Source organism: Ostrinia furnacalis, unplaced genomic scaffold, assembly GCF_004193835.3.
Source record: "Ostrinia furnacalis isolate ACB-3 unplaced genomic scaffold, ASM419383v2 OfSCF2036, whole genome shotgun sequence".
NCBI lineage: Eukaryota > Metazoa > Arthropoda > Insecta > Lepidoptera > Crambidae > Ostrinia > Ostrinia furnacalis.
The window spans coordinates 481,631-494,133 of NW_021132275.1; the positions used below are offsets into that span (position 1 = coordinate 481,631).

Genomic DNA, 12,503 nt, shown 5'->3' on the forward strand with positions numbered 1-12,503 from the left:
GATACTGATGCCAAAAATGCAATCAGTAAAATTTTTGTCTGTCTGTCTGTCTGTCTGTCTGTCTGTATGTTCCTTATAGAAACAAAAACTACTCGACGGANCCTTGAGCCTTCTTATGAGGCCCATAGTAAGCGACCACGTTTCGGATCCATATGTCAACACTGGCAACACACACTGCTCGAAGACTTTCGTCTTGAGACACTGCGGTATTTCGGTCTGGAATCACGGCTGAGCTTTTGAAGGCAGGCGGAACGCCGGTACTGAGGGCTCTTCAGGACATATAACACGCCCCAAATATAGCTTGCCATTTTAACTACTTCGGGACAATATATCGGCTGGTGTTGAGAAGAAGTGGCGTAAGAAATTCAGTCACTCAGTCACTCATACATCAACTGTGATTCATTCATTCATAGTACGTACTTAATATCTTTAAAGTTTTAAAATAAGTTATTTACTTAATTTGTTTAAACTTGCTTTGAAGTTTCATTTCTTTGTATAAAGACAAGTCAATCCTTCCTTTATTTCTTGAAGCAATCAACAATTATAGAAAGGATCTCCCAAAGAGTCATTATCATTTCGAGTGTACGCGACGCAAACGGCCGCATCTGTAAAACAAACAGAGCCATAAAGATAGCGTGGTCATGTGACGGTTATGAGTTGTGAGATTAATTGTGAACGTGTGGCGATTACTCATAACAATAAAACATTTTTAAATGTTGTACAATTTGATTAAAGTAGTCTATTGATTGCAATTGTCGCTAAAAGTACGCGAGAAGTAGAAGTTTATAAACTTTTCATCCAGAGCTTTACGGCAATTAACAATGTGCATGTGGATTGAGTGATCCTTGCTTCAATCTTAACAAAAATCGAGGAAGTTTTACTTAAAACATGTTAAAACTATATATATATATATTATATATTATATATATATATATATAAAGAAGTGGAAAGGCTTTATTTTCTGAAATAAACATGTTGACGTTTTCTTAAAGCGTGCGGTATGAGTGCTCCTATTTATTGGCCATAACATTTTTATCTTAGGTTTAACAAATTTTTAAACTCCATCGCAATGTTTTAACATATTTTAAGTAAAACTTCCTCGATTTTTGTTAAGATTGAAGCAAGGATCACTCAATCCACATGCACATCAATTAACATTATTGTTCATAATCGCCTTATTAAACGCTTAAACAAACACAATTTACTGTGTTATAGAGCATAGTATATTGGGACCGCAATTTTATAAACAAAATAACTGCAAAATACTTAACTGTTTTATTTTTTGGTACTAAATAAATGTTTTTTCTTTCTTTCTTTCTTTCAAAACTAATTCAACAGCTCACACACACCTCCGTAGTCAGTAGTGGAAATGAACGCAGAAATATGACTTGATAGCGTTTTGCTCTCATGGTTTCGTGGCGAAGGTATGCCATGAGTAGAGAATATCAAAACTTTCATCAAAGCTTAGGAAACGATGACAGACTGACAGACCTGTCCTAAGCAAAGAAAGCTGAGCTAAATAGAGCTGCTGAAGTAAATACTTAGATTCATTTTGTTAACATCCAGTTTTCTGTTTTAATGTGAATTTATAATACAAAATAACTACCTAGTATAGCGATAGGTATATCAATTTTTAATGGACATCGATATCTTTGGAGTGGCGATTATCCTGCAATTGAAGCTTATCTTTAATTGCAATAAAAATAACAGTTGTTGGCCGCGGTCTGATTTTGAAAAATGATATTTTATTTTATAATTGATTAAAATATTAAGAGCCTGAAAGATAGCTCTTTAAGGAAATGTAGAAAGTGGGTCGAAACAAAAGTGTCTAACGCCCGTATTCACAAAACATTACTATGAGGTCTCACAGTGAGCGTGGACGTACAGGGTGACACACGAACCAGTGACGGCGTAGATTTTATACGCATTTGTATTTCATTTGGAATCTAATACATAGAGACAACTAAGTACGATTTTTGCAGTTGTAATATTATTTTCTTTTATTCCCTTGTTTCGTCTAAGGAGGACTATAAGTAGTCACTCTTAGTTCTTTGAGTCACATTTAGTACTATTGTTCGCGAATTTCTCTTTCTGGACTTTGCTTTGGTACCATGTATTTTGTAAACAAAGAAATATAGAACATCGACCTCGGTTCCAACTATTTATATTATATTGCTATACACTATGAATGATCTTAATTTGGCAACTGCCCAAGTAAGTAGTACGTGCAAATCTCGTTTTCAATCCACAAAAAATCGTTCGTATCAGNGACTCGCATTTATTTAAATCGTTTTGCGGAGTAATCCTTCTGTACCTGTACTATTACTTATTCTGTGGTATCAGTTATCACATGTGTTAGCGTGGTATCATAATAACATTATTTTAAATTAAAAAATATAAAATCAATCAGACGTTAGATTCATAATAAAATCATTTTACTTATGTATTACGAAAGTATATAGGTACCTACGTCGTGTAGGTACGATTTATGAGAAGAGAAATACGGTTCTTTTAACTTCTTTTAATAAAAAGTACAAGATTAGTTATTATCTCTATTACTTAGATTTAGGATATATTATTATGTAGGTAGCATACGAAGTTTCAGTTTTATCAATAAGTAAAAAATAGTTTTATTTAATTGGTATGGCGAAATATCTCGGCGTTTTTTACCAAAACAAACACCATAAATCTTATGAACCGCCATGTCTTCATTAAAATAAAAGTACAAAAACTATTATTGGAACCATTGAAAGTTCCGGAGTTCGTAGTCCAATGTGATTCCACGTGAAGTGAAATCACGTTTCACTCAGCTGATGTTTGCATGTATGGAAAATATTTTACAATCAAGCTATGGATATTTATAATTTCACGCTTCATTTATTTTAATGTTAAGTCTATGGCTATTTAGGATCGATTACTTTCTTTAGAGTTTGATATAATCAATAAAAATATTTAAGTGTACCTATTAAAAGGCAGTGGCGGCGTAGCGTGGGTTGGCACCCGGGGCGATAGCACAGCACCCCCAGGTCATAAGGTCTGGTGCCCCCCTCTTTTGGGTTACCCGATTGAATGCATTAAAGATATTAGTTCAAATGACATAATCCTTGTCATACTAGCCAGTGAGTAGGTCGGTACTAATCTGCGCGACTGTTGTCACCCCCTGATGAGTGGCACCCGGGGCGGACCGCCCCCACCGCCCCCCCCTTACGCCGCTAGTGTTAAAAGGGAAGAGCAGTTGTTTAGAAAATGTAATAGGTAGTAGAATGGAGGTCCCGTCTGCTAAATCATAGGCTTCAGAGTCAAAGTATTTATTTGAAAATAATAGGTCCCTTAAATGCCTTTATCCACGCTAAGAGGTCTGGTTTTATTCTACTCTGTCGGAACCACATGGTTATTTATGTTGGAACCACGCGGTTAAACTTCTTCAAATTTTTAATTCCATCACTTAATTTTACAGGCTTTTTCACCGCTTTTTGGACAACCCTTTAATTCGAATCTAGAACTTCCTCCTAAAAGTCGAATGCCAGACCCTTACCTAGGTCGAGCGAGGTTTTCCGACCACTCAAGCATAGAGTTCAATCTAAATATTATAGACAAAGGTGACTGACTGACTGACTGACATATAGTTCCAAAATACTGCCCCCCTAGACAAAACGCACTTTTTGATCGAATCGAAAATCGAATCCGTCAAATTCCATACAAAAAAGGGGCTTTTCGACCACTTTTCGACTGGTTTGCGATTATAATGGCACTTTGTCTAGACCCACTGAACTGTCCTATGCATGACATTGACAGTGGGGCGCCACCGTCAATACCGGATCGCTGGTTCGATTTTTGCCATGTTGGAAACCATACAGTTGAACGATGGTAGCGCCCCCCTGTCATTGAGTTTGGTGGGACAGTTCAGCGTGGGTCATCTATAGTGATCTATCAACGCACAGCCCAAATCACTGGACGGATCGGGCTGAAATTTGGCATACAGGTAGGTAGATGTTATGACGTAGGCATCCGTTAAGGAAGGATTTTACGAAACTCCACCCCTAAGGGGGTAAAACGGGATCCACGCGTACGAAGTCGCGGGCGGCCGCTAGTATTAGCATAAAAGATAAAACTTTTTTCATGTTGACCTTCTTACCATTTGCTTTTCGCGATAATATCTAGTCAAAATATGATTTTGACTAGATATTATTAAAAAAGTGTTTGTCAGTTCATTAACAATTCAGCGGAGGCAGATAAGTCATGATCCTCCAATTTCATTAATTTCCCACATCACGTGCCGAATCGATAACGTGCTAAGTACTGGTTAGTACGCTGCAGTTAATTTTGGCGTAGCACACGAACCCAAACCTGTGTGAACTAGTGTATTAAAAATAATTTTGGCTTGTAGGAAATGAGCCTTTACGTCGCCTTTCAGCACAATATCTGTATACTGAATAGAATACTATAATTTGTAATAAAATATGCAATGTTGAACGAACAATACCCTACTCAAACAGTTTTTATTTGAGACATAATCAACAACTTTTAGAAATAGTTTTTTTTTTTATAATCCACAGAAATAACCACAAAATGTTTAAATTTAGCAAATATTCTTACTTAATTTTTATATTATACGCATTTTATTATTGTATTCTCATTTAACGAAAAGGCAGCAAGTCATTCATGCACTGATTTTCAGCGTTTCAGCGGGGCCTTTCAGGGCTCTACATTGGGGAAGACAACAATATGCCAATTCGTGTCAATACACAATGCACTTGATTTACCACTTACCACTTGATTAGGTGATAAGATTTCGATGTTTTCTCAATCTCTCTTTCGACATTACAAGAACTCATAAAAATAACGCTAAATCTATTGATGATGTAAAATAACTAATTTTTGGTAATTTCGGATCTGCTGCTATAGGCAGGCGGAGTTAGTGAAAATAGTTACATTTGCACTATTGCATAGAAACGCATCGTGCATCTAAATGAACGTGAACTCTATAAACAGACGTCGCGTGTGCCAATACTGATAATAGTATTGTCTAGTCTACCCCTACGATAAAGATAGAGATAGTCTAGCAGTGCAAACGTTACATAGGATGTGTACTTACGTATATATTCGAGGTCTGCACACGTATGCCGCCCATAATAATTACCTATCGCGAAATCTCTAGCGAGAAAATATCACTAAATACGAGAAAAACACTCGCTAATCGAGCGAGTCCAAACGACAGTTCACATCCCGACGCGGTGCGGTGCAGTCGTGTAAATATATTATTGAACATGACCAAGAACGCGCGAAATTAACATCGTGAATCAAAGTGACTTTATATTTAACTCAATTAAATTATGTGATAGTAGTTTTAACGAATCTGTGATATTGTGTATATTTATTCAACAAAACAATGGCTGACGAAAAGTAAGTTTATTTTGGGTTTGTTTACTACGGATGCAAATGATGATATGAGTTTTTATCGTGACACTTAGCTTAATATGTATACTCGTAGCTATTTATTTAATGTCCATTTGAGGTCGTAAAAATTATCAGTTATTAATATTAAATACTTCAAAAAAATCAACACCGCTACCTGTTACATATTTTATGCTCGGCTCGACTAACAATATTATTTGTATATACGCATACGCATTATTTTGGTTTTTAATTTGAATTATACTATACATTAGGCAAATTAGATTCCTCAAAATTATACCTACTAGCTTTCCGCCCGCGGCTTCGCCCGCGTGGATTTTTGTCTGTCACAGAAAAACTTTATCGCGCGCGTCCCTGTTTCAAAAACCGGGATAAAAACTATCCTATGTTCTTTCCCGGGACTCAAACTATCTCTATGCCAAATTTCATCAAAATCGGTTGCGAGGTTTAAGCGGGAAAGCGTAACAGACAGACAGACAGACAGAGTTACTTTCGCATTTATAATATTAGTTGGGATTGAGGCATATTTTATGAGTGGTTTTATTCAAGAATTTTTTTAAACCAACTTTATCCTTTTAACCTTTGAAAAAGTCAATTTCTTTTTAAATTAGGCGCGCCAACATATTATGCAAAAAGTTTAAAAATATTTCAGTTGTTTACGCAGTATTGACTTTCTATTCCTAGGTAATTAGTTAAGTACTTATTTTAGTTTCTTTGACGCCATTCTTCTGGCGCCCAACCTGGCGCCCACGGTCAGTCAGTCATCGCCACCCCTGTGGAGATGAAAATTTTTGAAATACACATTATATTTTTACCGCATTCATCAGTCAAAGCTGGATGACGTTTGTCAATATTTGATGATGAAAGCCAAGTGCAAATATTAGGCTGAACACTCATGAACGTATGTAGGTACTGGGCGTGTCGACAACAAACCTACAGTGTCAGCCCAAAACTCTGCTACTAGAGTGGCGTTGTCAGCTGCATTCATTAAAATCTTCCTGCGTGCAGTTGTTTGGGTACGCAGGGCACGACATCATGGTGATTCATTGACTGGAGAACACAAACACACTTGCACTCCAAGTTTGAACCATCTGAGAATCCCCACCTGAAAAGATTATGTACCTATTCAGTCTCCCTATTTTTGACAATGATTAGGTATTTTAGTGAAACAATAGAGTGACAACTCCATTTAATTCGTATAATCGTATTTTAAATGCGTCCGCGACGCGACGCTATGTTTGCTGTGTTTATGACATAACTTTACATTATGGGTTGCAAAATAACTTATTGTCTTCGTCTTCGTTTTGAGTTATTTATTCAATGTTGAATGTCTTAGTCACTTTAATAATTCAAATTACTTTCTATTTTCGATGTCAAATATTGTCGTTTCTTACTCATGCACATCATTTTTCCTACCTAAACAAACATCTTATACTCTTGCTGTTATTTGAGAGAGATCGACGCCGATCAATTGATCTTAAATGAATTGGTATACTCGTAGTAGGTACTTATATGACAACATTATTTCGTAAAATTCCATTGGTCTCGATCACATTAATTAGGTAGGTACCTATTATATTAGGCGTTAACTACTAATGTGCATTGGACTTGCATTGGTAACTTGTATTAGTAACGCGTGCAATTGGACATTTTCAGTCACCACTTTATTAATTTTCATCAATTTGTGCCAAAAAGGTGAATTAGTCTAACAAATAGATTAATTATTTTTGTTAATTTTCTAGGGTTACCAGATATTGAAGTTTTAATGGATTCGACCGCCTGACCATACTAATGGGCGTACAAAATGTCCACTAATATTATTATAAAATATTTATCAATACTCTCTAATTTTATTAATATATCTCAAATATTCAGTTAACCACTTTAAAAGGATGTCAACATTCCTAAATGTTGCTAATTGCATGAAGAAAACATTATTAATTGATTTAATCATATCTTCTTTCTTCCTTTAATCTTTCCGCCGATGACACAGCAGTGTGTCCCCCTCTTGACAGCAAGGTGAAGGGCGCCGGCTGATTGCCAGCCGTTCTCAGCAGTGCACTGCACACTGATAAAAGCGTGCTGACGGTCGATCACCTTTTCTAATTTGGTTTACAAAGAAAGTGCATGACGACATTTTGCAAAACAAAATGCAATGGTCTTGGTCTTATTTTTACTATTTTTAAGCCAAATGTAGAGCTTACGAAATGAAAAATCCGTGAAAACTACGAAAATTGTGATTGCATGCTCTTGGCAACATTTTTACATCGATAGGAATGAGTATATTGCAAGATGAAACATTAAAATCCGCGCGTTTTTAACGAATCTACCTTAAATGTAACTATTAATTTTTACGCTGGTTTTGTCATTATTTTTCAAATAATTGTCACTTCAGTGGGTATTTATTACCATCATAATATTAAACTGTAACGTTTTTTTTTGCTTTGGTAGCTTAGCATCTTGTAGCATAGGTATCTTGAAGCAGTATTTTATATTATAAGTATGGGTACCTAGAGCTTTTTCCTACAAAAATTTTTTGGTAGTTCTATGAATGGTTCTTATAAATCTTATAATGGTCATGCCAAAGATAATTTATTCTTTGATCGACTTATAATCGTCTTCTTGTTCTTATTGCTACGTTGATTTGCCGCCATTAATTCAATCCTTATTATGGTAAATATCTGGAAATAACCCACTCATATTAGGTGTTCACATCGTCAATCATACATTGACGTCACTCGTGTAATTTTTGACGGCCGAAATGAGAGGTGATTATAGGATATTAGCTGAAGAATTGACGAGGAAATATCACTCTTAAACACCATTGAGCTTGCCAATGAGTATAAGACGAGACTACATTGACAAGGTTTGCCAAGATAACTGGTTTATTTTAAAACGAAATTGTTTTCTCAAAATTTGACACCCCAAGTGCACCGTAGTTATTGCAAAAAATACTATGTGATAGTCCATGAGATACAGAGAGATGCCAACAATGCGCTAAGTTCGAAATTCAGTGTCGCATTAGAAATTGACACACACAAAGCAATCAAAATATATGCTCATTAACCACTGCGGTACCAGTACTCAACGTTCGAATAATCTTTAGTACTACACAAGCAATGTAAACTGTTTACATTATGACGTCTGCAGCAATGTGTTGTTTTTGGGCATGTTGCTGCAACACCGGGCCCGCCCCCTTGTCACATCTTTCTTTAGTTTCTGTTATCTGTGTGATAGAGTATAATAAATTAAAGGAGTGCAAGCAAACCTTCTATCAACCCGCATGTTGCTATGCTACCATGGTAATTACTCGAATATCAAAACGATGTACCTACCTACTTAATTAGGTACTTTAAATGGGAACATTTGAAGGATTTTTGTTATCATTGGTATTTATAGGCTCATAAACATAATCAATGCAATCAATGGAAACTGACCTCATTTAATATTTNCAGGCCTGGCTCACTCCGCGCGGTACATCCGATAATTACCTACAGCGAAGCGCCCCGCGCCGGCGGGTATTATATCAGTCGAGTGCGTGCGTTGTAGTACCTAATTCTATGATCGAAGTATAATTTAAAAATGGACATAAAGATATATAAATATTATTTTGCGGCGTTCGGGTGTTTAAATTCGAAAAGAAATCTACCGGATTTATCTTTTTTTCGCTTCCCAAAGATGCTGAAAGGTATGTTGGCCATGTAGGTAATCAATAATTCTTAGGATAGTATAGGAACCTAACCTACCATGACTAATTGACTACTGCTCAGAATGCGTTCGTTCGTTTCAGCCAAAAACCTACACTAAAACGTAGAAAANCATTTAATATTTATGGAAAATATTCTAGATGTGTCACATATCTTATTCTTTCCACTTGATTTGACTTTTGAGTATCGCTTCGGCACTTCAATTATTGTAATTGCATAATCAGGACAGTCCACGAAAATCGGAACATTTGTGGTGTTCCTACATGCACCCGAAATACGTTTCACGTGAGGTAAACGTGTCAGGTTTGTTCGTAACGCTCGGGTGTTTCTCCTTTAGGTATTTGGCACTGCATTCGGCTGTGAGCAATGTTGTTTTATATTATGATCTGTAAATCTGTAAAGAAAACAGATGCCAAGGAAAAAGCTTTCGGGAAATGGAAATTAGAAATGCGACTCTTCAATTGCTTGAATTCAAGATTAAATCGTAATAACTAAGAGATAATACGAAGAAAACTACAAAAAAAAAAGTAATAGTATTCATTCGGTATAGTGCCGCATAATTGTGGCTTTACAAGTGTCATCAAAAATTAAAGTTATGGCATCCAACGTGACAGTTAATCGTAAACTGTCATATCAATCAGCAAGATGACTGATAAAAAAATGCTTTTGCCTTTGAACTCTAAATATATCGAAATGTAGTAAAATGATTAATATTTTTTTACACAGATAACTGGTACCGGTACTGAATTTAGTCTCTATAAAACCATGAGGTACCTACAATTATTATGTAAATATTTACACTAGTAAAATGCAATTTATAAATACCTAATTATGTTGAAATTAAACCAAACATAGGTACTTTCAACTACTTTCAAGTATATTCAAGCATTCTTTAGTCTTAATACAAGTTTCATAATTATATCATTTCATAAAAAGAGATAATACAGATAATAATCATTTAGAATAATGTGATAATCACGTGGGAGGGCGATGGACTCGTATCTTTTGATGTTTATTTGATTATATCTGATAAGGGCCAATAGATATTTATGCAGTATTTAGATAGCGCTATCATTTGCAAACTTACCTTGTAAACTGATTCTGACATCACATTGTTTGTTCATTATAGTTATCAATGTACTTCGTTTGTGGGTCAAACTATGGTTTACGGGACTATTCCCACCTCTGGTTCCCACGGCTGCAACTCCTGTGTAGCCAGGATCTACAGCTTGACCGCCATAAAAACCCAACCAATGAAGGTCAAGTTTGTCCCGGGGGAAAGTTAAATTGTCATTGGACCCGCAATGAAATTATTCAGAAGAACATAGGAGGAGTTCGAAATTAAGGTTCGACTTACCTATAAACCGAACTATGGTTCTTAATGCATTTAAAAGATGGTGAACAAATAAATAAATAACTGTTAGGTTTAAAGTAATATTATGTCCTCACATAGATTCGCACACTATGTTAACAAAGATTAATCTATATTTGACATTTAATTTGAAGCAGGTGTTTTTCAGAAGGCAGCATTACTGAAAAATCTCAAACCATTTATTTTCAGCAATGCCTATAATGCTTACCCATGACTGTACCTCTAGGACTACAGTAATATTAATTTAATCTTCTGCACGTAAGGTGATGGTACAAGTGGCGGGTTAAATCGGGAGGCATTCTCTACCAGCTAACCATAGGTCAAGCAGAAAAGTAAAATACACAAACACGTTGCAATAAATATGTACATTAATATTATGTATCAACTGTATACGTATTTTATTGCTTGTTTTTTTTGACAGGCAATAAACCTTATCTTGAGTTGAGCGATCATTAATTGCTGCAATATCACTTATCTATGAGATCAACGAGCTGATAGCGGTTTGTAACCATAGTATTAAACATTCCTCGAAAAATATTATAATATGAAAATGAAAATGAAATGTAAAATGAAAAATGAAAATATTTATTGCCAGAATCATATTGTTTAGTGATTTAGCAAATTTCAAAGTAGGTACCTTATACCTACATATAGAATTAAATTTCTTATCCTTTCTTTTCGCACGATAAGTAAAAAGAAGTGCGAAAAGCAAATGTACATTTTGGGAAAGTGGGAACATCGTGAATTTAAGTGAGAAAACTTCACTGCTATGATCATCATAATCATTTCAGCCATAGGACGTCCACTGCTGAACATAGGCCTCCCCCAATGCTTTTCATGTGGATCGATTGGTAGCCGCCTGCATCCAGCGCTTCCCTGCTACCTTTATAATGTCGTCGGTCCACCTTGTGGGTGGACGTCCCACGCTGCCTTTTCCAGAACCTTGCTGCCCCATCGGCCGTCAGTTCTGCGTTCTATGTGCCCTGCTGCCTCACTGCTATGATATTAAACCTAAAAGTATGACTCACATTTCCCAATACTCATCATGCCCTTTAAACCCTGTAGGTATATTAAATTGTTTATTTTATCCACCAACGATGAGGTCACGGACGATAGCACTAAGGCGCACGTCAACACTGTGCGCCCGTTCACTGAACTTCGGGGAGGTTGAGTAGAGTATAAATTAACATGGCCGTTTTAATTGACATTAAATTAATATAAACAAAATGGGTGAGCTGAATTTGTTTTTGTTTGTATAGTATGAATTATTGTCTTTAACATTAATTCATTTATTTGTAGAGTCGCATCTATGACCTTATATCTAAATTGTTTGTATAAATTGTCTTTTATCATCATCATCATCATCATTTCAGCCTCAGGACGTCCACGGCTGAACATAGGCCTCCCCAATGACTTCCACATCGCACGGTTGGTAGCAGCCTGCATCCAGCGCCTTCCTGCTACCTTTATCAGGTCGTCGATCTACCTTGTGTTTAATATTAAAAAATTCGTTTGTAGAGTCGCATAGTGTACCTAGTAATAAACCTAGAAACGAACGACGACTTTAATGCGTCTGTTTTGTGTCATGAACAAATAACGTAATTCTGTCTATTAGTTAATTACATAATAACCGTATTTCTTCAAAACACCCTGAGCAATAATATACTACAGCTGATTGCAGTATGCGCTGACTTGACAGCTGTTTCGCTGATAAAAAGCGACTATGTAAAGAATTGGTGTAAATATTAAAAAAAACCCAGAAACGCTGGATATTTAATGTTATATTTACGAAAAGATCTGATTTCTGACGAGATTTTATAGCCATTATTAAAATGTTTTAATAGTTTAGAGTAAAACCTTTATAAATTTATTTGAAGCTCTTGTAGTCTTTGTCAAAGTTGTTTGCATTTTTAATTGATAATACCAGTATTGACTCATGAAGCAGACCGGTCGTATCACTCTAAATGTTTGTTACATGTTCTCACGAACAGCGAGACCGATTTTAATTA

General features: G+C 35.8%; 1 protein-coding gene across 2 annotated transcripts in view; it reads left to right on the forward strand.

Moving 5' to 3' along the window:
* The first annotated feature begins 5,061 nt into the window (after positions 1–5,061).
* Positions 5,062–12,503, forward strand: part of ST5 (putative sugar transporter protein 5) — a 36,554-nt gene continuing 29,112 nt past the window's right edge. The window contains exon 1 of one of the 2 annotated variants that reach the window (XM_028306554.1): positions 5,062–5,403. In XM_028306554.1, coding sequence (XP_028162355.1) covers positions 5,390–5,403 — 14 coding nt within the window. In that variant the 5' untranslated portion in view covers positions 5,062–5,389. The remainder of the gene's footprint in view (positions 5,404–12,503) is intronic. The other variant, XM_028306555.1, reaches the window with a different exon arrangement.